The 27747-nt window shown below is 43.7% G+C and overlaps 1 protein-coding gene across 5 annotated transcripts in view; it reads left to right on the forward strand.

The window, feature by feature from the left end:
• The first annotated feature begins 12294 nt into the window (after positions 1-12294).
• Positions 12295-27747, forward strand: part of KDM4A (lysine demethylase 4A) — a 46175-nt gene continuing 30722 nt past the window's right edge. For 3 of the 5 annotated variants that reach the window (XM_012775882.2, XM_075997460.1, XM_012775884.2), the window contains exons 1-10: positions 12295-12421; positions 14664-14840; positions 15923-16098; positions 18742-18856; positions 20849-21042; positions 23266-23315; positions 24391-24494; positions 24896-25033; positions 25810-26057; positions 26789-26988. In XM_012775882.2, the coding sequence (XP_012631336.1) occupies positions 14703-14840; positions 15923-16098; positions 18742-18856; positions 20849-21042; positions 23266-23315; positions 24391-24494; positions 24896-25033; positions 25810-26057; positions 26789-26988 (1363 nt within the window). In that variant the 5' untranslated portion in view covers positions 12295-12421; positions 14664-14702. Of the gene's footprint in view, positions 12422-12605; positions 12720-14663; positions 14841-15922; positions 16099-18741; positions 18857-20848; positions 21043-23265; positions 23316-24390; positions 24495-24895; positions 25034-25809; positions 26058-26788; positions 26989-27747 lie in introns of those variants that run through there. The other 2 variants (XM_012775883.3, XM_075997451.1) reach the window with 2 other exon arrangements.

Genomic DNA, 27747 nt, shown 5'->3' on the forward strand with positions numbered 1-27747 from the left:
ATATCTATCAAAAGCCTTAAAATATGCTTTATCTGTGGCTCACGCCTGTAATCCTAGCTCTTGGGAGGCCGAGGCGGGCGGATTGCTCAAAGTCAGGAGTTCAAAACCAGCCTGAGCAAGAGCGAGACCCCGTCTCTACTATAAATAGAAAGAAATTAATTGGCCAACTGATATATATATAAAAAATTAGCCGGGCATGGTGGCTCATGCCTGTAGTCCCAGCTACTTGGGAGGCTGAGGCAGAAGGATCGCTCGAGCCCAGGAGTTTGAGGTTGCTGTGAGCTAGGCTGACGCCACGGCACTCACTCTAGCCTGGACAACAAAGTGAGACTCTGTCTCAAAAAAAAAAAAAAAAAAAAAAAATATGCTTTATCTTTAACTCGGCAACACATATTTAGGAATTTATATAAAGGAAACAACTGGACAAATTATGTAAAATCTATGGGCTTTCCTTCAAAATTTCAGGAAGAAAAAAATAAAGAATATAAAAATAGTAAAATATCTATGGGCAAAGATTCACTGCAGCATCTTTCATAATACTGAAATTTTGGAAACAGTCCAAATTAGACATAAATATATAGTCTACAGCCTTGCTGAAGTGCATCCAGAGACCATCAGTATCTGCACCACCTGGGAGCTTTTTAGAAATGCAGAATCTCAGACCTGAATCAGAATTTGTATTTTGACAGTTCTTTATGGCATTTTTGTATGAGCATTAAAATTAGAGAAGAACTGGCAAGAATATACACCAAAATGGTAGCAATTTTCGGGGGGGGGGGCGGTGTGATGTTCCTTATTTTAAATGCATTTTCTAGTTTTTCTACCTCTCACATGCACTTTTTTCATAAGCATATGTCACATGGAAAAACACCATGCTGAGGGAGGTTGCATGTTATTCCCTCGCCTGGAAGCCCTTCCTGACACACTTCATCCAAAATCAGTCCTCTGCAGGTCTCTCCTTAGCCCTTTTGTCTCCCACCCTTGACCAGTCTCACATCCAGCTGTGCTGAAATTATTGTTTTTGCTTCTTCAGCTGTTCAAATACTAAAATAGGGAAAAAAAATACCAAGAACATTATCCAGGCTGCAATACAGAAATGAAATGCAAATTGGCATTATAATAAGGGTTTGATTTATCTGTCTTCTCCACTGGACTGTAAACTTCTTGAGGGTGTGTCTCACTTGCCTCCAAGCTTAGAGCCTGAATCAAAGTAGGATCTCAGTGTTTGCCAAGTGGATGAAAGGGTAGATACTAGATCAAGCCCTGAGGCGAGAAGTCTATCTGATTATCACAAGTTATGGTTAGGGCTGCTAGCACTCAGGTCCCAGAATCTAAACTCCTGGATCTTCAGAGGCCATTCCTTTTGCTCTCATCCTGAGATACACCCTAGTCAGCTCTAAGAGGGACTTCCCATCTCTCAACCACAGTTAAAAGGGCCTTGCACCAGCATACCAAACTCCACCCTTTCTCCCAGTCCCCCACACTAACAGCAGGAAGGGCTCAAATAGAGATTCACCAAGCACCATATGTTTAAAATAAATAAAGGTAGCCAGGCACAGAGGAACGTGCCTGTAGTCCCAATTACTCAGGAAACTGAGGTGGGAGGCTCCCTTGAGGCTGCAGTACCTATGATTGCACCTATAGCTGCTGCACTCCAGCTTGGGCAACATAGTGAGACCCTGTTTATAAATAAACATATAGAGCTCAATGGCTTATGCCTGTAATCCCAGCACTTTGGGAGGCTGAGGTGGGAGGATCACTTGAAGCCAGGAGTTTGAGACCAGCCTGGGCAAACCAAGTTGCTGTAAAAAATTAAAAACAGGCGCGGTGGCTCACGCCTGTAATCCTAGCTCTCTGGGAGGCCGAGGCGGGCGGATTGCTCAAGGTCAGGAGTTCAAAACCAGCCTGAGCAAGAGTGAGACCCCATCTCTACTATAAATAGAAAGAAATTAATTGGCCAACTGATATATATAAAAAAAAAAAAAAATTAGCCGGGCATGGTGGCACATGCCTGTAGTCCCAGCTACTCGGGAGGCTGAGGCAGAAGGATCGCTGGAGCCCAGGAGTTTGAGGTTGCTGTGAGCTAGGCTGACGCCACGGCACTCACTCTAGCCTGGACAACAAAGTGAGACTCTGTCTCAAAAAAAAAAAAAAAATTAAAAACAAATTAGTGCAGGGCGTGGTGGCTCACGCCTGTAATCCTAGCACTCTGGGAGGCCGAGGTGGAGGTGGGCGGATCGCTCAAGGTCAGGAGTATGAAACCAGCCTGAGGGAGACCCCATCTCTACCAAAAATAGAAAGAAACTAATTGACCAACTAAATATATATATATATAGAAAAAATTAGCCGGGCATGGTGGCGCATGCCTGTAGTCCCAATTACTCGAGAGGCTGAGGCAGTAGGATTGCGTGAGCCCAGGAGATTGAGGTTGCTGTGAGCCAGGCAACAAAGTGAGACTCTGTCTCAAAAAAAAAAAAAAGTCAGCCAGGTGTAGTGATGTGCACTTGTAGTCCCAGCTACTCGGGAGGCTGAGGCAGGAGGATCACTTGAGCACAGGAGTTTAAGGCTGCAGTGAGTTATTATCATGCCCACTGCACTCCAGCCTGGGGGACGAGAATAAATGAGTCAATCAATCAATCCTGGACTATACCTTGAGCTGGGGGTAGGTTTTTGGTCCCAGAACTGGGGTACTCCTCAGTCTCCCCCAAAGACCTTGTGTCCCAGACCCTATTCCAGGGCTGATCCCTTGCAGTCTCTTCTCTCTAACATATTCTCAGGGCATTCTCTGCAGTCACCCATCTGAGCTCCTGTGTGGCCCTAAAGATTTAAATCCAAAAAACAAAAACTAAAAAAAAAAAAAATCCAAAAAACACATGGTATATACCTATTATGTGCTATAATACCTGCTAGCATTACTAAGCACTTAAATGTGATGAGCATTTTACCTGCATTGTTAAATTTTAATCCCCCCTCAAAAAACTCTGTGTAGCTTGTAGTATCATCTCCTTTTGCAGCTAAAGGTTCTGAGAGGTCTACCAAGTCACCCTAAGTCACACAGCTAGCAAGAGAGCAGAACCTAGATTTGAACCTAGAACTGTATGACTCCAGAGCCAGAATGCTTAACTTCTGTGCAAACTGCAATCCATCTGGCTTCATTTGTCTATTCTTTCCACAAATAATATTCCAGGAATATTTATTGATCACTTACTATGAACCAGGCATTGTCCAAGGTGCTGAGAGTCAATGGGGAAAAAAACAAAATCCCTACCCTTAGAGAGCTTAATCCAGTGGGAAGACAGACATGAGTCAAAGAAATCCTACACGCATACATAATTACAAGCGCTCGTAGTTGCTTCACAGAAAAAGTGCAGAACACACTGAGAGCAGCGCGGGCGGCAGGACCCGGACGAGTGTGGGAAGTCAGAGAGGCTTCTGGGAAGAAACCAGTGCGGCTTGGCAGGGTGTGAATGTCCTGAGGTGGGAGGGAGCATGGCTGCTTCAAGGAGTGTTTTAGAAAAACAGAAGAAAGGCCAGCGTGGCTGGAACCCACAGAGCAAAGGAAGAAAGTGAGGCAGGATGGGGTGGAGAATGGACAGGGGCCAAGTCACTCAGGGCCTTGTAGGCCAGGACAAGGGATTTGGGGTTCATGGTGAGGGTACAGGAAGCTTTGAAGGGGTTTTCAGTAGAGCGGTGAATTCATTGGATTTGCTTTTTAGAAAGAGCACGCTGGCTGCTCTTTGGAGAACACATTGGAAGTGGGAGAGCAGAGGCAGGGAGTCCAGTTAGAATGCTGTTGCAGTGGTCCAGGTGGAGGGTGATGGTGGCTCGGAGTGGGATGCTAGTGATGGGGGATGTAAGAGAACAGTTCAGAGTACAGTTTTGAAAATAATAGGATTGGATGTGGGCTGCTAGAGAGAAGAATCAGGAATTACTCCAGGCACCTGGATGAATGCAGGTATCTTTTCTGAGGTGGGGAACACTGAGGGCAGAGTAGGTTTGGGAGAGAACCAGGAGTTTGCCTTTGTTGAGTTCGAGATGCCTGTAATTGTCCAAGTGGAGAGATGGAGTTGTCATCTCTGTATTCCCAGAGTTGGCACAAAATAGGTGCTTATTAAAAAGTCTTTAAATAAAAGAACGCTTAGTGAGTAGAATTTGAGCCAAATTGTAAAGAATGGATGGGATTTGCCCTTGAGAGGAAGATATTTTAGTGCCTGAGATGAACAAATACAACAGTTGGTGGAAGCAAAGGATAAAGGAGTGAATGTCATGTTGAAATGGCCGATGGGGCACCTTGTTGCTGCTGCTCACCAAGGTTTTCTGTACCTTTGCCTTTAACACTGAACCATCTTCTGCAGAACAGAGAGAATAAATCACAGCTAGGGAGAAAAATGATGTTTTTGTTAAACTCAGTGTATTTGTGTGTGTGTGTGTGTGTGTGTGTGTGAGCCTGTAAGCATTTTTGTATTTATATTTCTATATTTCATAGGCTAGAAGACCCTGGTCTTTCCAACCGACCTTGTCGGCAAGGCTGAATTAAGGCTGAGTTCTCTTTCTTATTTACGTGGGCTGAAATGGACTGAACTGGCTGCACAGCCCCCCTCCCCAGTGAACCAGGCTGACCAGGTCAGGGTGTACCAGCGTGTTCCCATTGCTTAATTTCATGGCTTCTTTTCCAGGCAGCTCCTTTCAGGCCCTTGCCCAGAGCCTCCCAAAGTACCAGAGAAGTGTTTTTAATTTCAGCAGCCAGTGCCCACAGGCAAGGGCCGGGTATGACTGACCCAGAGGTGAAGGCCAAAGGCATCACTGGTACACAAACATCGTCCTTCTGTTCAATTATTCATTCAATTCACCATCCATTCTTTTATTCAACATATATCCTCAGTTCTACTATTCATTTCAAGTTACTTAACCCCCAGCACCCTATTTTCTTCAGCTTTAAAATGGGGACACTAATAATGCCACCTTGAAAAGTTCATTGTATGGATGAAATTAAGGAATATCATTCATTAATCCAACAAATATTTACTGAACACATAAGAAGAGGGCTGCTCTAAGTGCCGAGGGTAGTGGTGAACAATCCAAAAATCCCTATCCTCATGGAGCAGATGTTATAATGGAGATAAACAGTAGAAAAATACATAAAGCGTATCGTGGTGGTCAGGTTAGGCTTCACTGCAGAGGTGACATTTCAGCAAGGCCCTGAAGGAGGTGAGGGAGAGGCCGTGCACACTTGAGGGAACAGGGAACTGGAAGAGTAAGCTGGGAGAGGAGTTTTACAGAGATGGGGGAGGGGGGGAGACTGTAGGCTGTAAAAAGGATTTGGCTTTTCTCCAAAATGAGATGGGAAGTCATTTAATGGTTTTAAGAAAGAGGTGTAACGTGATCTGGCTTCCAGTCTTAAAGAAGCACTTTGTCTGCTGTGTTGAGGAGACTGCAGGGGGCAAGGGCCGAGGCAGGGAGACGTGCTGAGGAGGCCTTGGCAATGATCCTATTCAGGCTAAGGATGGTTTGGACCAGCCTGGTAGCAGTGGAGGGGAAGGTAAATGCTGAATTCTGGCTGTATTTTAGAGGCAGAGCTGAACTATGTAAATGCTAATGTCAATGCACCGAAATTACAATTCATAAAATAAATTGATAAATTGAACTTCATCAAAATTAAAAATTGTTGTGCTTCAAAAGACACTATAAAGAAAATGAAGACAAGCCACAGAATGAGAGAAAATATTTTTAAAGCCTGTATCTGATAAAGGACTTGAATCTGAATATATAAAGAACCCTTACAACTCAATAATGAGAAGATAAACAACCCAATTAAAAATGGATAAAAGATTTGAATAGACATTTCATCAAAGAGGATATATGAATGGCTAATAATAAGCACATAAAAAGATGCTTAACATCATTAGTCATTAGGGAAATGCAAATGAAAGCCACAATGAAATACTACTTCATGCCCACCAGCATGACTATAATCAGAAAGACAGACAATACCAAATGTTGGCAAGGATGTGGAGAAATGGGAATCCTCATGTATTGTTGATGGGAATGCCAAATGGTACACCCACTTTAGAAAACAGTTTATCAGTTTCTTTAAAAGATAAACATAGGCCGGGCGCTGTGGCTCACGCCTGTAATCCTAGCTCTTGGGAGGCCGAGGCGGGCGGATTGCTCAAGGTCAGGAGTTCAAAACCAGCCTGAGCAAGAGCGAGACCCCGTCTCTACTATAAACAGAAAGAAATTAATTGGCCAACTGATATATATATATAAAAAATTAGCCGGGCATAGTGGCACATGCCTGTAGTCCCAGCTACTCGGGAGGCTGAGGCAGCAGGATTGCTTGAGCCCAGGAGTTTGAGGTTGCTGTGAGCTAGGCTGACGCCACGGCACTCACTCTAGCCTGGACAACAAAGTGAGACTCTGTCTCAAAAAAAAAAAAAAAAAAAAAAAAGATAAACATAGGCCGGGCGCTGTGGCTCACGCCTGTAATCCTAGCTCTTGGGAGGCCGAGGCGGGCGGATTGCTCAAGGTCAGGAGTTCAAAACCAGCCTGAGCAAGAGCGAGACCCCGTCTCTACTATAAATAGAAAGAAATTAATTGGCCAATTGATATATATATAAAAAAAAATTAGCCGGGCATGGTGGCGCATGCCTGTAGTCCCAGCTACTCGGGAGGCTGAGGCAGGAGGATCGCTTGAGCCCAGGAGTTTGAGGTTGCTGTGAGCTAGGCTGACGCCACGGCACTCACTCTAGCCTGGACAACAAAGTGAGACTCTGTCTCAAAAAAAAAAAAAAAAAAAGATAAACATAAATTTACTATGCAACCCAGCAACCATTCCACTCCTAGTTACTCCAGAGAAATGCAAACATATACTCATACAAAGACTTGCATGTAAATGTTCATAGCAGCACTATTCATAATAGCCAAAAAGTGGAAACAACCCAAATGTCAATCAGCAGTATAATAGGATACCATTCAATAATATAAAAGAACGAAATGCTGATGCATGCTACAACACGGGTGAATCTCAAAAAAATTATACTGAATGAAAGAAGCTAGACACAAAAGACCACATACAGCATGGTTCTATTTGTATGAAATGTCCTGAAAAGGCAAATCTATATAGACAGAAAGTAGATTAATGGTTGCCTGGGGCTGGGGGGTGGGGTGAGAATGGAAATTGATTGTAAATGGGCACAAGGGATCTTACTGAGGTGGTGGATTTTATTGAGGTAATGGAAATGTTCCAAAACTGGATTGGCTAGTGGTTGTATGACTTGGTAAATTTATTTAAAAATCATTAAATTATACCCTTAAAAAGAAAAATGTTAATGACAACATATATCTTTTTTAAAAAAGATTTTTATACTCTTTTTTTTTAGTGTTTCCAACATTTTCCTCTAAACAACAAATATTTTTTCTCATTTTCTTAAAATTTCTTCTTTTAAACATTATTTCTTTTTTTTTCTTTTACCCATTACACTGACTTTGCTATTTAGCATATATCTTAATGTGGACTGTTTTTGTGCATTTAGCACAGTGTTTGAAATATAATAGCTCGGCTGGGTGCGGTGGCTCACACCTGTAATCCTAGCACTCTGGGAGGCCAAGGAGGGCAGATTGCTCAAGGTCAGGAGTTTGAAACTAACCTGAGCAAGAGCGAGACCCCATCTCTACTATAAATAGAAAGAAATTAACTGGCCAACTAATATATACAGAAAAAATTAGCCGGGCATGGTGGCACATGCCTTTAGTCCCAGCTACTCGGGAGGCTGAGACAGTAGGATTGCTTGAGCCTGGGAGTTTGAGGTTACTGTGAGCTAGGCTGATGCCAGGGCACTCACTCTAGCCTGGGCAACAAAGTAAGACTCTGTCTCAAAAAAAAAAAAAAAAAAAAAAAACCAAAAAGACAAAAACAGCTCAATAAATGTAGTTAACTTTTTAAGCTAACAATATTGCCATTATTATTATTTATGTCATGCTTACTATGTGCTAAGCATTGTGCTTGAATGCTGGGAAAAGTGAAGCTCCAGGAAGGAACCCTGGGCTAAGACATGGCATATACTTTATACCATGATATAGTTTTATTTCCAAATCCAGCTGACATTTACTGGCAAGTCACTCTAAATGTTGTTCTGCTCTGTTCTTTTCCTTCATAGTAAGCACAATTTTTATAATTACATTGATTGTATGATCACTTGCTTCATACATCTATCTTCTTCTAAAACACCATGACAGCAGGGAAAGGTCTGATCTATGCATTACTGGCAGGTGGGCAGATTCTGGTAGACTTTGCTGGCCTGATAGAAGAAACTGGTGCTGCCAATACTGTCCCTTTCCTCCTTATCCTCATGAATGTGGACAGGATGTCTGGAGCTGCAGCAGTCACCTTACAAACATGAGTTGCACACATGAGGGCCAAAGCCAAGTTGTGAAGAATGATGGAGAGAGATGAATGAGCCTGTATCTTTGATGACTTTGTTGAGCACTGAGCCAGTGCTCACCCACCTCTAGACCTCTTATTACATGAGAAAAATAAACTTGTATTTAAGCCACTGTTGCCTAGAGTATTCTATTTCTGGCAGTGGAACACATTCCTAAATGATACTACCAATAAGACCAAAGTAATATTTTTTTTTTTCTTTTTTCGTTGAAGATTCCATGTCTATTTTTTTTTTTTTTTTGAGACAGAGTCTCACTGTGTTGCCCAGGCTAGAGTGAGTGCCGTGGCATCAGCCTAGCTCACAGCAACCTCGAACTCATGGGCTCAAGCGTCCCTTCTGCCTCAGCCTCCTCAGTAGCTGGGACTAGGTATTTAGGTATCTGTAGGACATCTGGGGGAGGGATCCAAAGATAGCAAGATATATGGATCTGAGTTCAGGGGAGAAGACTGTGCTGGGGTACAGGATGGTCATCATTAGTGTGCATGTATGAGTAAAGCCTAAGAGTCAAAGTGTATTGAGTTCTTTTTTGTTGTTGTTGAGACAGAGTCTTGCTTTGTTGCCCAGGCTAGAGTGAGTGCCATGGCGTCAGCTCACAGCAACCTCAAACTCCTGGGCTCAAGCAATCCTGCTGCCTCAGCCTCCTGAGTACCTGGGACTACAGGCATGCGCCACCATGCCTGGCTAATTTTTTCTATATATATTAGTTGGCCAATTAATTTCTTTCTATTTACAGTAGAGACGGGGTCTCGCTCTTGCTCAGGCTGATTTCGAACTCCTGAGCTCGAGCAATCTGCCCGCCTTGGCCTCCCAGAGTGCTAGGATTACAGGCATGAGCCACCGCGCCCGGCTGTATTGAGTTCTTGTTTCAAGCTTTGTATCATTACCATCACCATCATCATCCATCATCGGAGCTAACATTTACTGAGCACTTATTATATGCCAATTAGACTTCAAACTGCTTTACCTCATTATCTCATTACCTCATTTATCTCATTCAATTCTCACAACCAAGAATTGGAAGGGAAGTACTATCCCAATTTTAGGTATGAGAAAACAGGAGTAGAGAAATTCAGTTGCTTGCCCCAAGTCATACTGCTAGTGATTTGTAGAATCAGAAAGACCTAAGGAGAGTGTGTCGAATGAGAGAAGAGGGCAAAAGACAGCCACGAGGACATCCACATGTTTTTCTTTTTTAATTTAAAAGAGGCTTAACATTTAATTTTAAAAACTAAGGTATACTATGTACATCAAATGTTATGTACAACTTAGAAGTGTACAGATATCCTCACTGAATTTTTTTTTTTTTTTTTTTTTTTGAGACAGAGTCTCACTTTGTTGTCCAGGCTAGAGTGAGTGCCGTGGCGTCAGCCTAGCTCACAGCAACCTCAAACTCCTGGGCTCGAGTGATCCTTCTGCCTCAGCCTCCCGAGTAGCTGGGACTACAGGCATGCGCCACTATGCCCGGCTAATTTTTTTTTATATATATATCAGTTGGCCAATTAATTTCTTTCTGTTTATAGTAGAGACGGGGTCTCGCTCTTGCTCAGGCTGGTTTTGAACTCCTGACCTTGAGCAATCCGCCCGCCTCGGCCTCCCAAGAGCTAGGATTACAGGTGTGAGCCACAGCGCCCGGCCCCCTCACTGAATTTTTACAGTGGGAACACACCAGTTAACCACCATCCAGATCAAGAAACAGAACATTACTAACACCCCTGAAGCACCCCTTGGGCCAATGCCCCCATCATTCCGTGTCCCCCACCTAAAGGTAACCAGAAGTTTAACTTCTATTGCCTAGATTAGTTTTGTTTAGACTGTAGACATTTAAAGGGTAGGTAGGAAAAGAGCTTAAAAATAAAACTGAAACAACCTGGCGGGAGAAATGGGAGGATGCCAAGAGAACTTGATCTGGGCTCTCCTTATCATGTACACACACCAGTTGGAAGCTAGTGATAAAATTAGAGGGGCCTTGGAAATCCTCTTTGAGGGAAATATAGCAAGCTGAGTTCATGGAGCAGTTGGTAGTAACAGCAACTGAATCCATATCTAGGACAGGTGGAGTCTGTGAGGCAGCCTGCAACATCTTGTGCTTAGTGGCAGCAGCAAGGACAGTGGTGGATGCAATTCGATTGCATGATTTGGTGTGGTCTTCTTTATGTATCCTCTAAGTTGGATTCTTCAGACTCTTGGCAATTATGTGAGCTACCCAATATAATCTATTACCTAATACTGTCTATTGCCTTACTAAGTCAAAAGAGAAAAACCTTATAATTGTTGTGGAAGACTATTGGTTGCTTACCCAAAGATTATTCTTTTTGAAACAGTCATTTCTGTTTTTGAAACAACTGTTTTTTGTTTGTTTTTCATTTTTTCAGGAAGCATGTGCTCAGCCTAAAGGGATACATCATGATTGGTTCATACCTTTCATTAATACCATCCTTTTTGCCAGCATTCATTAACTCTCATCTTCATAACAATCCTGCCAGGCTGGTATTGTTTTTCTTTTCGTTTCTTTTTTTCTTTTTTTTGAGACAGAGTCTTGCTTTCTTGCCTAGGCTAGAGTGAGTGCCGTGGCGTCAGCCTAGCTCACAGCAACCTCAAACTCCTGGGCTCAAGTGATCCTCCTGCCTCAGCCTCCCGAGTAGCTGGGACTACAGGTACGAGCCACCATGCCCAGTTGATTTTTATATATATATATATATTAGTTGGCCAATTAATTTCTTTCTATTTTTATGGTAGAGACGGGGTCTCGCTCAGGCTGGTTTTGAACTCCTGACCTTGAGCAATCTGCTCACCTTGGCCTCCCAGAGTGCTAGGATTACAGGCCTGAGCCACCGTGCCCGGCCTTTTTTTTTTGAGACAGAGTCTCACTTTGTTGTCCAGGCTAGAGTGTGGTATTGTTTTTTCCATCTTACTGATGTGAAAACCCAGGCTCAGAGAAGTGACTGGTTTTGAACACAGGTCTCACTCCATACGGCTCCTTGCAGTGCGCTACACCATTACTCATCCATTGGCAATTTGGTACATGTTTTATGACTCTGGTTGTGGGTATCCTGCTTTCCTATTTGAATAATAAGGGTGTTTTGTAATGCCTCATTTCCCATCACCCTTGAAAATCTGGGAACTCCTTAAGGCGACTCACTACTCCTTAGAAACCACTCCTAATGACATCTAGGACCCCCTCAACCTCCTGAAGTGCCTCTAATGACTCCCAGGATCCCCTCTTTCCGTCCCAAGAGCTGTTCCTAATGACCCCCAAATCCCTGCTCACTGAGGAACTGCCTTTTAATGACCCTAAGGACACCTTCCCTTAGAACCTGTCCTAATGACCCTCAGGGGCACCTTTCCCCTCAGGAACTTGCCAGCAAGTGAGGGGATTCTAAAGACACTGGAGTTTGTTTGTAAAAACCGAGACAAGCTGGGACAAGTTGGTCACCTTTTCAGGACTCCTTGACCTCGGAAGCTGCCCCTACGGGCCCTCAACACACTTCCACCTTAGGCAACGGAGCTACTAAGCCTGAGAAAACTTTGGTCCATTCTTTCCTTACAAACATCCTCTAATAACCCATAACAACCTACCCGACCAGCCCATTTCTAGGTACTCGCCTCTTTCAACCCTGATTAGTTATGGGTGGCCAGAGCCCCCCTATGATTGGCCAACTCCTCGATCCAGGCGAGATGCTCAGTGGCCGCGTTGCCGAGTGGTACAGCGTTTCCTCCTGGCAACAGCCCCAGCCGGCGCTCATAGGCTGAGCAGATTGATATCGCCGGACTGTGAGGCGGCTGCAGCGCGTGCTCATTGGCTGTTTGAAGTCTTATAGCCCTCCTCAGATTGGTTGGCTCTGTGGGGCGTTGTACGGCTGCGCAGATGCCGACTTTAGAGGAGGCGGAGCTTCGTCCTTCGCTTGCTGGAAAAGCCGTATGATCGGCTAGTGGCGACAGCAGAAGCCGAGCCTAAGCCCTGCCGGGGCTTGGGACTTTAGGTGAGAGCTATAGGGTTTTGTAATCCTTTAGGTTCATTGCTGCCATAGCCGTGACCGTGAGCTTCCGTGGGGGAGGGGCGGCGGGGTGAGTGTTTCAGCGTTGAGTAATGGGCATGTCTCTCGGCCAATAGGAAAAGAAACTTCTAAAATGGATTCTGAGATTGGCCCTTTCCAATCTTTTGTGGCCAATGGACGTCGGGGCAGGGGGGCGGGTCCTCTGGGCCTTATTTTCTTCTTCCTGCGGCCGGGCCTCACTCGCCAAGGCGGCGGGGCCGGCAGGGGGCTGTACCTTTGCGCGGTGAGGTTCGGGGACCCTGGGCGCGGGGGTTTGTCTTTGCAGTGATCCTCGCGGGAGTGGCTGTAGAGGAAAGGTGTGGGAGTTTGAGGTGGTTGTTTGCAACTGCTACCTTTATTGAGTGGTTAAGTACCGGGCCTAGCATTTCGCTTGCATCATCTGAGCTCATCACAGAGACCGTGCAGGGCAGGGGGTTGGAATCCCCATTTTACAGACAGAGAAACTGAGACTCAGTTAACTCCCACAGCCAAGGTCACACAGCTGATAAACGGCAGAGACGGGATCTGTGTTCAGAATTTTGACTCCGAAGCCGGTGCTCTTGAACCACTAGGCTTTGTTGCTGGATGCGGGAGGGAAGGTGTCGGGAAACGGGAGCTTTCCCCAGGGAATAGATTGGGGGAAGGGAATCCTAGGATTGAAGAAAGGGGATGAATAGCTGAAGTGAGGGTGAGCAAATCAGTTATTCAGCAGTTATGGAGTGCCTACTCTGTGCCATGCTTTGTTCTAGGCATACAAAGATGAATAGGGCCAGAGGCTGATGAAGCCCCATTAGGGCCCCTTTCAAGGCCTGGGGAGGGGCCCCTATACTGTATTCACTTGATTGTATGTTTTTATAAAATTTGCAAAGGTAGGATATTTTGAATTCTTTAAGAGTTTCCTCAAAATTGATAAGCTTCAGGGTTCTCCATACTTGGATCTGCCCTTGCAAAGACAGCCTATGTCGAGATTAGAATGTAAGTAGTATAGGGTAATGGAAGGTGCACTAGGAGTGCACTGTGGGCAAATTTCGTGGTATGTAAAGTAGAGATAACAGTATGCCTGCCATGCAAAGTTTCTGCAAGGTTAGTAAACAGCTCCTGGCCAGGAACACACCCTATTTTTGGTGGAATGGAAGGCTGAGAGATGTGGGTAATAAGGGTTTGTCTTCTACCTTACACAGTTCTGCTCCATGCTATCTCTCACATCTGTTACTAGATTTCTGGTAGATTGGAGGCAGTTTTCTTTCTTCTGAGCTCTCAAGGGGACTCTTGTAGCTGCACTGCCATTGCTTTTGGCCCCAGATTGTGGGAGCAGAACTGCTGGACCCTTTGGAGATTTAGTAAGGAAAGGACATACTGTTAGCTTCTAAACTGGCTCCTTTTGACTGGTATGCTTTGCACTTTTGAGATTGTCTGTTGTGTTACTAACCAGTGGAGATGCACCCGCTTAGCTGAAGTCCCCTTCTGAAAATGTAAAGTATTTATTTTGCTTTCTCAAGTCAGTTATGAAGACTTGCCTGTTTAAATTTTCTCCTTTGAGTTCTGGGTACAATGCAGTTGAACTTATTTCCACCTTGATTTCATTAAGTATTGCTGAAACTGCATTTTGATTTAGTTATCAGAACAATTTCACTTTAGGGTTTTAAAATCATAAATCACACTACTAATATCAAAGTACTTTAGAACCCTTAAACTTATCTTGAAGCCAAGTAATTTATTTTAGGAATCTATAATCCTGTTTTAAGGCTTTGCACTAGGAAGGAGCTCATAGGTGGCTTTTTAAGTCAGGTTGTAGTATCTTATGTTTAATACTCTGAGAAGGTATTAGCAAGGTGTGAATAAGGGAATAACCTAAAACGAAAAGGATAAAATATGGGCAGGCCAGCTGTATTGTTAGATAGGACCAACAACCAAATAATTACAGTTTCCCTTTTTTAGCTGATACAGTATCTTTAAGTGAGATTTGTATACATGCAGTTTTGATACATTAGGTTCTTTTTAAACAGAACCTTTTCTATTTGTATTTCTAGTTCATTTAAATAACTTCTAGAGGCAGATTCCAAGTGTGAGGTCTTGCTGCTGCTTCAGAATTTTTACACCATCTTTTACTATGTTCAGTACTGATATTCCCAGCATTTAATTTTAATTACATTTTATATAATTTTATGCTCTTAATGTATTTCTTCAGATTCCCGTTTGACCAAAGTGACCTCAAAAAAGAGGGAAAATGGCTTCTGAATCTGAAACCCTGAATCCCAGTGCTCGGATAATGACGTTTTATCCAACTATGGAAGAGTTCCGGAACTTCAGTAGATATATTGCCTACATTGAATCCCAAGGAGCTCATAGGGCTGGGCTAGCCAAGGTAAGGAGTTGAGATCTTCCACTTGGCTTTTGTGTTGGAGGGTAGCAGCTGTTGAGATTTTTCGTAAATGAAGACCGGAACTAGGTTTACTGAAAGTTGGGTGTGGTGATGACTTTAGTAAATGCTGTCCTATTTGCAAGTTAATTCATCTTGTTAACATCAGAAACATTTCTGCTTTTAGGTAGGATGAGAGCTACTTGGAATCTCCCAAAAGGGGAGGTTAAGAGCCAGCATTTCCAGACCTAGCTCCTATGCTGCTTCAGGCCTTATGGCAAAGAGGCTGAAAAATATGAGAGCAAGAGAAGTAGATGGCATGAGCACTTAGTGACAGTTAAAAATGACTAAATCACCCAGCTCCACCATGAGTTTGCCACCAAGAGAGGAGGGAACTGTACGAGTATAGAGTTGACCACATCAAGTAAAATTTTAGGGGTTTGTTTTGTTTTGTTTTTTTTGAGACAGAGTCTCACTAGAGGCTAGAAGGTGAGTGCCGTGGCATCAGCCTAGCTCACAGCAACCTCAAACTCCTGGGCTCAAGCGATCCTACTGCCTTAGTCTCCCGAGTAGCTGGGACTACAGGCATGCACCACTATGCCTGGCTAATTTTGTAAATATATTTTTTAGTTGTCCATTAATTTCTTTCTATTTTTAGTAGAGATGGGGTCTTGCTCTTGCTCAGGCTGGTTTCGAATTCCTGACCTTGAACAATCCTCCTGCCTCAGCCTCCCAGAGCGCTAGGATTACAAGCGTAAGCCGCCGGCCCAGCCTCATTTATTTTTTTAAGAGAGCTTTGGGCTGTTAAATTGAATAAGAATCAACTCTTCAACCTCCTTTCTTGGTGCCCAGATAAATTACTGAGGCTGGGAACAAGTGTTACTTTAGGTCATTACAACTAGGCAGCTAGTTGGTGGCAAAACTGGATGAGGGCTAGCATGACTGTGACTGACTGTGTTTGGGTGAGCCTGGGTAAATTAAAGTAACTTTCCAGTAAAAGTGACCATAAGGTTGGATAGCAACCTACACACTTCCTGAACTCTGACTGGCTTACCAGGTTTCTCATCTGTCTCTTGTGTTCCCTACAGGTTGTTCCTCCAAAAGAGTGGAAGCCACGAGCATCCTATGATGATATTGATGATTTGGTCATTCCTGCCCCCATCCAACAGCTGGTGACAGGGCAGTCTGGCCTCTTTACTCAGTACAACATACAGAAGAAAGCCATGACTGTTCGAGAGTTCCGCAAGATAGCTAATAGCGATAAGTGAGTGCAAACACTTTCTTACCTGTCATAGTATCTAGGAGCTATTGTCTCATCTTCCTAGCATCTCCAAGTCCTCCTGAAAAACAGTTTCCTCTTTTCTGGCTTCTGTTTCCCTCTCTACTCTTTTTATGGAAGCATTTACTCCTCTTAGTACTGTTTCACAAACTAAACCTGTCCCTCCTCTTATATGCAGTAATCCCATTGTTTTTCATGAGAAGTAGAATCATTTTTGACTCTGGTAAAATTGTTAAGTTGCAAAGGAGAAAATTGGAGGTGGATCAAAAGGAGCTTTTGCTGTATGTATTGACACCACCTGCTTACCAGAAAGGTTTCAGTGGTTTCAGTTCAGCTCTCCTTTAGGGATCCTCTGTCTTTAATCACGCCCATCCAGCTGCTAGCTCATTTCCGTTTTGATATTATCAAATGTAAATAAACGACCAAGCTGGTTGCTATATTCCGTCATTCCATACGTCATCTGTGCATTCTTTTTTTTTTTTTTTTTTTTTTGAGACAGAGTCTCTTGCCTAGGCTAGGGTGAGTGCCATGGCGTCAGCCTAGCTCACAGCAACCTCAAACTCCTGGGCTCAAGCAATCCTCCTGCCTCAGCCTCCCGAGTAGCTGGGACTACAGGCACGAGCCACCATGCCCGGCTGATTTTTTTATATTATATATATTAGTTGGCCAATTAATTTCTTTCTATGTTTATGGTAGAGACGGGGTCTCGCTCAGGCTGGTTTTGAACTCCTGACCTTGAGCAATCCGCCCGCCTCGGTCTCCCAGAGTGCTAGGATTACCGCGCCCGGCTGCATTCTTGACTCTTTTAGAAATGTCTTTCTTTGTTTAGGCCTGCTGTTTCCACTTGTTTTTCCTTGCTGTTTTTAAACATTTTGCTCTCATTTTACTTTGCATTCACAGAGAACGAATTTTGTTTCCTTCATTTGGCTCTGACTACTTTTAATCTTTTTTCTTGAATCTTCTCACTTTTGACTTCACTCCTTCATTTTGAGTTTCAACACAGGGTTCCACTGCTTTCCCTTGCTTCTCCTCTTGAGCCTTTTTGATCCATACATGCCTTGATTTCAGCCTCTGAGACATAACTGCGCCTTCACCGTGTGCAAGAGCAGGTGCTTTCCCTAGCCAGCCTTCACACTTCTGGGGGTGACACTTCATGTGCTTAATCATTTCTGTCTCATGTCAGATCTTGCTCTTTCTATTTCTACTCTTTGCCTTCTTTTCATTTGACTTATCACAATTCTAATTGAGGTCTTCCAGTTTTATTGACAACTTTTAAAACATCTTCATTGCTAGCCAACCTGCTGGCCAATGAGAGAATTTATGTTAAAGTCTATGTGACTTGCTCTTCAGATGAAAGGCATGTCATGCTTGATGTCTGATTTTAGCCATGCATGGGGACCCACCTCTGCTGCCTTCTATTTCTCATGTGGCATTCCACCAGGGGCTGCAGCCTCCTCTGTCTTCTTTTTTTGTTAACACATGCTAGACTTTTTCTTCTTGCAGGACACTTCTTTTCTTTTTAAATTAACCAGCCCTACCAGGGGTGGGGAACCTGTGGCCACATGTGGCGCTCTAGATCCCCCAAGTGATTTTTTCTGTAACATTTGGATTCAGTCAAAAGGCTACACTCAAGGATCCAGAAGGCCACATGTGCCCCCAAAGCTGCAGGTTCCCCACCTCCTGCTGGAGATTCTTACTCTTGATTTCTATTTGAATGTCCAGGTAGCTTTAAGAAAAGCCAGTAGGTAAAAACCTAAATTTATAAAACAGATCAGTTGGAGGTAGAGGAGTTACCACTTTACAACCACTCATATTTTTTGCCATTTTAGTTACAGTGTGCCTTAGGTTTTCTACCTTTTCAAATACCTGTAAGGTTTGTGTATTACTCCTTTTAAATTGCTGCATAAGAATTTTGAAATGGTTTGAACTGTTTAAAAAATACTTTATGGAGTAAATTCTCAGTATGTGATTATTAAACTAAAGAGTATGATATTTTTATGGCTTCAGATAGAATGGGTAGATATGAATTTGTGTATATGTATGTAATGTATATTTTCCTAAATAGAATTTTGATGTGCAAAAATTTATTTTTACTAAAATATCTTACATTTTTAGGCATAATTATTTGTTGGGTGTTAGCTATTGCATAAGGTGCAGGAAGATAGCAGTGACACCTACAAATGAGTCTTCTTCCCTTATGATAGTTTAGAGAAGGGAATGCTGTTAGAAAGTCTTAGCTTTCACAAGCTGGTGGGTTTTGGTTGTCTGTGGATATGTAGGAATTTGTGGTTCTTGGTTCTCATAAGTTTGTAAGCCCATTTTCTCCATGGGTAGCCAGGCTACTCCTGAATCTGGCAGGGTGTAATTTAAGTAGAATTGAGGGTATCATGCTTCTTAAGGAAGATGGGTGTACATCTGTGTGTACATTACCTTCCTCAGGCCCAGAGCTCATGGAAGGGCTATTGAGGGTGTTACTATGTATTAAGAGTCTTGAAGGCCAAATTAAATCTTGTTCATTAGAAATGTCTTGTGTTCCAGGAATAGGGGATTATGTCTTATACTGTTCATAATGCCTAACAAACCCCTATAAATGGTTAATACTTTTTTTTGTTTTTTTACTTTCAAAAGGTACTGTACTCCACGCTATAGTGAGTTTGAAGAGCTTGAGCGGAAATACTGGAAAAATCTCACATTCAATCCTCCAATCTATGGTGCAGATGTGAATGGTACTCTCTATGAAAAGGTGAGACTGACTGGAAACCCTCTGCAGCATTTTTGTAATTTTCTAATGTAATACCATTTTTTTCTGCCTAGCACATAGTAGGCTCCTAAAAGCTGTTGGGTGAGTGGGTGGATGAACAAATGAATGATCTACCACCAACTGATGTGCCTTGCTTGCTTAATTGTGGGTATTTTTGCATGTGACTGAATTTTATTTCTCTCACTTTACATGTGAATTGAATGACGTGGTGTTCTTTTCAAGGGCTGTTAGCATAGTCAGTGGGTGGTAGTTGATGAATTCTTGAAAGGGTGGAGCCAATCAGAAAATGAAATGGGGGAAAGGCAGTGTGGTTTCTGCAGAAAAAAGATCACTGACTAATCTAATGAAAGGGGCATATATTTGAGAAAAGTGTTTTGATTTTTCAAAACCCTCAAACAAGATTCTGTAGCAAAAGCTATTTAACTGATCACATTGCCTTGGGACATAGTGCTTTTGGGATAAAGAACTGTCTTATCTGGGTGTGATGGCTCCGCCCACAATCCTATCTCTTTGAAAGGCCAAGGGGAGGATCACTTGAGACTAGAAGTTTCAGACCAGCCTGGAAAACAGGAGACCAAAAAAAAAAAAAAAATTAGGTGGGTGTGGTGGCGCATGCCTGTAGTCCCAGCTTCTGCAAAGGCTGAGAGAGGAAGATCATTTGAGCCTAAGAGTTTGAGGTACAGTGAGCTATGATGACACCACTGCACTCTAGCCCAGGCAACAGAGTGAAACCCTTTCTCAAAAACAAAAACAAAAGAATGACAAAAAAAACTAAAACTCTTTTTTTTTTTTTTCCCAGACAGAGCCTCACTCTGTTGCTCAGGCTAGAGTGCCGTGGCATCAGCCTAGCTCACAGCAACCTCAAACTCCGGGGCTCAAGCAATCCTACTGCCTCAACCTTCCGAGTAGCTGGGACTTTAGGCATGCGCCACCATGCCTGGCTAATTTTTTCTCTGTATTTTTAGTTGTCCAGCTAATTTTCCTCTATTTTTTTTTTTTTTTTATCTATCAGAGACAGGGTCTTTCTCTTGCTCAGGCTGGTCTTGAACTCCTGAGCTCAAACGATCCTCCTGCCTTGGCCTCCCAGAGTGCTAGGATTGCAGGTGTGAGCCACTGTGCCCGGCCCAAACAAAAACTCTCAAGTATGGTAGGAGGGGAAAATACTTGGGACTGTGTCTGGATGATTGAAAAATCTGTAAGGTCTTTCAGAGATTATCACTCATGTTAATTTTAATGTTTTTATCAATTATTGGAAGAGTTTTAAAAGTGAAGTCCAAGTTTGTTAAGTTTTTTTGGGTAGAAAGTCAAGCTCATAGGGATGAATGGCAGGAAGATGCTGTAAGGATCTGGGATGGGGAGGAACAAGGCAGGACTTTTGATAATCCAGAACCCACTTATGTGCAGTGAGTTCCTGGCCGACCGTTGCAATGCTGGAAGAGGATATTATAGACTTTTTATGAAGACACTGCCAAGTGGAAATTGGGGCTGAAAAAGCCACAAAATTACTATAGTTGATTCCCATGTTTGGCTTTTTTTGTGTGTGATCTAAGAGTTCTTTCCTATTTTGACCTGTTTAGCTTTGGTTCAAACTCTTTCTCTTAGGATTTAAAACAGGTGCCTGTCATCTCTTTATTTTTATATTTTTAAATTTATTTTTTCCAGCATATTATGGGGGTACAAATGTTAAGGTTACGTATATTTCTCTCCTCCCCCCCCCCCGCCCCCAGTCTCTTTATTCATCTTTCTACACTAGCCTCATTCACAAAGTGGTATTTGCCCTTTGAAGGTATATTGGCATCAGTTCCAGCAGTAGCTTCGAAAGTGATTGCGGGATGCTGCGATCTTCATGTCCGTATTAATCTACATGTTTGGCAGAGGTGACAGCTCCCCTGTGACCTATTCTGGGATTTGTAAGTTCAGAGCCTCAGTTTATATTCAAATGTAACTTGCCCTGGACTGTCATTTCCTTTGCAGCATGTTGATGAGTGGAATATCGGCCGGCTGAGAACCATCCTGGACTTGGTGGAAAAGGAGAGTGGGATTACCATTGAGGGTGTGAACACCCCATACCTGTACTTTGGGATGTGGAAGACATCCTTTGCCTGGCACACCGAAGACATGGACCTGTACAGCATCAACTACCTGCACTTTGGAGAACCAAAGTCCTGGTAAAGTCTGTCTTCAGTTGGCACTGGGCTTCCCATGCCAGAACAGGGCCTCACTTTTAACATGCATGGGAAACACCTTGGGATTGTGTTAAAATGCAGATTCTGGTTCAGTAGGCTTGGGGTGGAGCTGGCATTCTACACTTTAAACACACTTTCAACTGCTGGGATGCCGTTGGAGCTGTGGTGCTCAGACCACCTTTTGAGTAGCTAGGCTTTAGTGAACAGGGCACTTAATATCGTTGTATGGAAGCATAAGTTGGCTGAGTTACAGAAGCCACAGGGGCTCTTTCAGGCTATTCCACTGCTTTCTAATTTCTTTTTCTGAACAGGCCTGAGGCATTTCTTAGAGGCAGACTTCCAAGACTGGAGTCACTCCTTCAGATGATAGAAAGCTTTCTTTTCCTCATGGAAAAAATATTTGGTGAGCAGCAGTATGTGCTTAACACAAGAGGGGATGCAAGGCTACTCAGTGTATATTTCCTCTTCTCCAGGATGTTGCCAGTCCTGTTGGGGAGACAAAGATTGGTCCTCTCTCCTCCCTGACCCATCTCTCAGTGTCGGCATTTAGCGAAGGTGCTACGGATAGCAGCAGCGAATGAGATAGATGGAGGTACCTGCCCTCGCACAGATAGGAGACCAGTCAGGAGATAGAAAGTGGGAAGTGTGCGAGAATGATGATACGGTGTGAGGAAAGCTCTCTGATGGGGAAGTAGTGGGTGCTAAGGTCCACATACGAAGGGCACTGGGGTGGGCTGGGGTGGGGATTAGAGAAGGTTTCCTTGGCAGAGGTGACAACTAAACTGAGACCTAAAAAATGAGAAGGGTATAGCTGGGTGGATGGTGGTGGGTTTGGGAGACAGGAGACTGAGGGAAGGAAGTGTGTCCAGGCGTTTGGGACCACATGTATGGTCCCAAAGCTGCTAAGTTGAGAGAGCACAGTGTGTTTAGAGAGCTCGAGGAAGTCCATGGTAGTTTGGGTGCCATATGCAAGGATGGGAAGTGAGTGATGAGACCAAAGGGGACACCATGGGCCAGGTTTTGGGGAGTTGTGAAAACCGTGTCCATCTTCATTTTTTCTTTTCAGCATCTTCAGCCACATCCTTTCCCCGGGGTTTTTCTTTCTTCTTTCACATGCTTTCTAGTTTTTGACTTGGGGAATAAAACCTTTTAAGCCTATGGTTACTCCCTGACTATTGACCTGTTTTCCTTCGTTAGATGGCTAGCTTTGTAGAATCTGTAATTGTAACTTGTGTATCTTGACCATAATTGTTAACTGAAAATTCCCTCATGTTGGGTTTCCATTCTCATATTAGGAGAAGGTTTTCTAGTTATTAATTACATACACTCTTTAGGTCATCTGAAGTGGGACCTTCAGAGACTTTTGTGCAAGGTTGCCTGATGGGTCCCAAGTCCTTTAGGTGACATTTTTCTCAACTCTCCTCCTCTGTTTTGTATTATAATGAAGCTAGTTAGAATGGGAAGATTTGTTGTTCTTGTGGAATAATCTTTAGATTATAAAGGTTAAAATAGTTACTGTGAGTTTGAGAATATAAAGTTTAACAGCTTTGCAAAAGTTTTAAATGTTCTTTTTTCTCTTTCTTTTCTTTCTTTCCTCTTTTTTTTTAATGAAGTGCAGTTTCTATGGTGTTTAGAGACCCTATTGGTTAGAGGAGTAATTCATTATTGGGTAATCAGTGTATGTAACTGTTGGGAGTTGGAGGGAAAATGCGCTCATTCATCAGCAGACACGGGGCTAGGCCTTTAAGTGTCTGATCCATCTTCACCTCATTTTCCATCCTTCTAGCATACCCTCCCCCCTCCCCCCCATCGTTAGGCCTTTCAAGGCTCTGCCAGGAGTATTTTTAAAATTGCTGAGGTTATATTAGGCCATCCTTCCTTTTTTTACCTTTTAAAAATTTTATTACATGAACAACATTATAAAGGAGTGTAACATTGTATACCATAAATCCTGGCTTATGGTGAATATTTAATAAATGTCTTATTAAATGAATGACTTTAGAATAAATAAATTCACTCACAATTCTATGGGGGCTGCCCACTCCTCTCTCCAAATAGTCTAATATTTCATTTTTCCAGATTCCTTTCTGGTGCTTGGGAAGTTTAAAAAATCTGCTATTTCAAGGTGTTTTGAGATTGAAAACAAGCCCCTTAGCTCCTGTACCTGTCGCTTGCCCAGGGTCTGATGCTCTCATGTGATTGCAGGTACTCTGTTCCGCCTGAGCATGGAAAGCGGTTGGAGCGCCTCGCCAAAGGTACTGTGTCTCCTCCCTGTGCTGGGTTGGACCCTCTTGTGAGCTGTGCTCATTGCTCTAAAATTTGCATTTCTTAGGCCGGGCGCGGTGGTAATCCTAGCTCTCTGGGAGGCCAAGGCGGGAGGATTGCTCGAGGTCGGGAGTTCGAAACCAGCCTGAGCAAGAGCGAGACCCCCGTCTCTACTATAAATAGAAAAGAAACTAATTGGCCAACTAATATATATAGAAAAAATTAGCCGGGCATGGTGGCTCATGCCTGTAGTCCCAGCTACTTGGGAGGCTGAGACAGAAGGATCGCTTGAGCCCAGGAGTTTGAGGTTGCTGTGAGCTAGGCTGACGTCATGGCACTCACTCTAGCCTAGGCAACAAAGCGAGACTCTGTCTCAAAAAAAAAAAAAAAAATTTGCATTTCTTGTGGTCAGATTCTTGGATGGCCTTTCGCAGGCCTGTCGGTGGGTGGGCTGGACTGCCAGATTGGTTACCTTAGCAGAGCAAGGACAATCAGAGCCTTTCCCTGCTTTATCCTGAGAAAGCACTTCATCATTCCTTCTTTGGTGTCTTTGCTTCAGTTTTACCAAGCACAAATTTATTTGACTGAGGATAGTCCATCAGTCATATTGAGTCTCATTCTTTTTGCCAAAAACCAAAGTCAAAATTGAATTATGTTATGCTTTGATTCTTTTAACGGGACTTTGATAGATTTGTCCCTTTAAGAGAGCCTATTTCAGGAAAGCCTGGGTAAACTACTGTAGCTGTGTTACTGACAGAAGATCGAGGATACAGGTGACTGGTGAAAGGTCCTAAATAGCTTCAGAGTTCTATAAGAACAGAGGCAGCTTGGGAGATCTCAGTCCCCCAAACAGAATTTGATTACCCGTGTAGCACCCTATGTGAGAGCGAGTTTAGAGGCTCATTGTAGAATCTTAGAATTGGCCTAGAGCTAGAGGGATCTTGGAGAGCACATTGGTGATTCACCCTCTTTATCGCCCAGGTGAGATGCACGTGTATGAAGTGAGTCCATTGTAGAGCTACTGTGGAGCATTGTGTTGACCCACACCCATTTTCAATTGCACAGGCTTCTTCCCAGGAAGTGCTCAAAGCTGTGAGGCTTTTCTCCGCCATAAGATGACCCTGATTTCTCCTTTAATGTTGAAGAAATATGGGATTCCCTTTGACAAGGTGAGCTGATTTTATATACAGAAGTCCTTGGGGCACAGACTCTCTCTTTCTGGTATTTATTTTACAGTTTTCTTGTAGTTCATCACTGTGTACCAGCCCAAAGCTAAATTCTGTAACAATACTTTGATCTAAGGGTGTTAAAGGTGGGGCTACTGTACTTTTGTGGTGCCAGGAGAGAGTCAGATCCCTTTGAACAGTGTTAATTTGGAAAAATTGTTAAACACAGTCATGGCATCTGATTAGTTCAAGTCTTTGCATTTTACAAAAGACATGAAGACACCAGTAGTTTTGTGACTTATCCTTGGTTACGTGGTTAAGTTGTGGCCGAGCTGGAGCTCAGAATGCCAGTTCTATAGACTTCTGCTATTTGAAGCAGCTGCTTCAAGTTTGCTTTTGTGTAGGTAACTCAAGAAGCTGGAGAGTTTATGATCACTTTCCCTTATGGTTACCATGCCGGCTTTAACCATGGCTTCAACTGTGCGGAGTCTACCAATTTTGCTACCCGACGGTGGATTGAGTATGGCAAGCAAGCTGTGCTGGTAAGCCCACTTTGATTTCTTTCTGTAACACCATGACTAAAAAGTCTGGTTGAGCAAATTCTGGATAGATAGATACATTGGCTAGTGATTAGAACATTTCTGTGAACTGCTGAAATTCAGAAAACAAACTGAGTAGGAATGTGCAAAAGTGCCAACATTTTGTGTTCTTAAGGAATTTTTAAAAATGTGTTCAGATTTGGGAGTATAAAATGAAGAAGTGTTGTGCTCAAGTCCATTATGCATTAAAACCACACACTCATTCAAGCTTTAGGTTTGTGGGAAAAAAAAAAAAAGAAAAAGAAAACCACACACTCACAGATATCAATATTTCTTGATTCAGTGACTCTGAGAATTCTCTGTTGAGAAATTCTTAGGGGTTTACTTTTATCCTAGGCAGGCAGCAGGGCTGGATATTTGGGCATAGTAGCCTTGACTGTGTGGGCCTGGCTTGGACAGATGTCAGAGGGCAAGTGGCTGTTGACCAGCCTGGGACCCACATGTAGAGCCTCATCTCTAACTATCCTCTACGCACCTTAGTTAGTGCCTGGGTAGACTTGGCCCAGTGCCATGCATTTTCTGCCCCTTTTTGCTGGCTTCCCTTCATGTTTGAAGGCTCTGCAAGGACAGTATGCCCTCAGTTTGTGAACCAAAACAATTTGGTTTTAAACTGTCTTGTGCTTTTTTTCCTGTTGGAGGGAGGCCATGGCATATGATGGGCTTGAGGTGGAAGCAGTTAAGGCATGCTCACCTAGAGCTCTTTTGGTTACTTGTGACAGTGTTCCTGCAGAAAGGATATGGTGAAGATCTCCATGGATGTGTTCGTGAGGAAGTTCCAGCCAGAAAGGTACAAACTTTGGAAAGCTGGGAAGGACAGCACAGTTATTGACCATACTCTGCCCACGCCAGAAGCAGCTGAGTTTCTTAAGGAGAGTGAACTGCCCCCAAGAGCTGGGAATGAGGAAGAGTGCCCAGAGGAGGACATGGAAGGGGCTGAGGATGGAGAGGAGGGAGACCTGAAGACAAGGTAACCAGCAGCCCTGTGGGCCTGGCTGTTTGAGGGAGGGATGCCTGGGCAGCTCCTGTAACCTGCAGAGAGGCTGTTTCTAAGAGGGGTGATGGAGCCAAGGGAGTTTCCTTCTTGATAAAGGCTCCCGGGTCAGAGCCAGGGTATTCAGGCACTTCTAGAATGAGAGTGCCCTGCAGTAAGGCCAGTAATCTGCTGGAGCAAGGGGTCCTTTATGCGAGGGAAGGGCTCCCTCTGAGCTAGAAAAGTCACATTTACTTATCGTCACGTCCAAGTGTTTTTTTAAAAAGAAAAATGTCGTAGCAGGAATGAGACTCAAGGCACTGGTAATGGTGTGATTTAAGTCTGCCAGTGTTGTCAGTGTCTGAGCCAGAGGATTTGTGCTTCGAGGAGAGTTTATTATCCTGGGCCATATGGGAAAAAAAGAAGGAACATTTATCTGGTACTTTCTACACGCCAGGCACTCTGCTAGGTACTCCGCATACCTTTTCTTAATCTTCAACAAATCCATGAGGTGGGTGGTGATATCTGTATTTTACGGATTATGGAACAAACTCAGAGAGGTGAAGTCCTTTGGTTCAAGTCACACATATGAGAGGCAGCCCTGAGTTTTGAACCAGGCCTAACAGGCTCTGGCCAATTGTTTTTGGTTGTGTGTAGATGTGTGTGAATGTGTTTGTGTGAATAGTTGGGTATGTGGGCTCTTAAAAAGTCTGCCCTTTTCCTTGTAGCCTGGCCAAGCACCGAATAGGGACAAAGAGGCACCGCGTTTGTCTTGAAATACCGCAGGAGGTGAGTCAGAGCGAGCTCTTCCCCAAGGAGGAGCTGAGTTCTGAGCAGTATGAGATGACGGAGTGCCAGGCTGCGCTCGCTCCCGTGAGGCCCACCCATAGCTCTGTGCGGCAAGTCGAGGATGGCCTTACCTTCCCAGGTTAGTTGATTATGGTGCTTTTTTTCCATAGCCCTAACTGGTGTGTGTTATGTGTTAGATGTCATATTAAGTGCAAAGTCAGAAATAAAAAAGGAGGACGACAAGTCTGTGAGCAGCTAGTGTAATTGAGGACATTGCAATGTGGGAACGGCTTTGGGTAGGGACATACAGGGCGGACAGGCACATAGGGAAAGGCTCCTCCCTCTGCCTGGTCGGGGGTCAGGGAAACATTGAAGGTTTTGGTGAAGGTGACTCTTGTAAGACAAGTAAGTGGGAACTTTCCAGGCAGACAGAGAATGCAGGGGTGTAAAAAGGGCTTCCCAGAGAGGAGCAGCAGGCATGGGCACGGAGATGTGGGTACTGGAGAGAGGGTGACTTCCTCTCATTTGAGTATGGGGGTGCGAAGGGGGGACGGGGGTGAAGCTAGAGAAATCGGGAGATGATGAAGCGCTGCTTGCCATCTTAGAGTTTGCTCACTGGGGACTTGAGGAGCTGTTTGTATTTTAAGGGAGGGAATAGTGTGGTCAATAGTATTTAGAGCAGTCACTGAGGCTAGATTTGTTAGGGAGAGGCTTGTATCAGTGTCAGATCAGGTGTGACATGAAGACTTGGTGTGTCTGCTGACAGCCAGACAGCACTGTGGACTAGGACCCTGCGGCTGGGCTGGCTTCTCTTCAGTGGATTCCCCCCGCCCCCAAAATGTATTTATTTATTTATTTTAAGTTGATAAAATTTATGCATTTGTCATGTACAATGTTT

The sequence above is a fragment of the Microcebus murinus genome, chromosome 2, assembly GCF_040939455.1.
Source record: "Microcebus murinus isolate Inina chromosome 2, M.murinus_Inina_mat1.0, whole genome shotgun sequence".
Lineage (NCBI taxonomy): Eukaryota > Metazoa > Chordata > Mammalia > Primates > Cheirogaleidae > Microcebus > Microcebus murinus.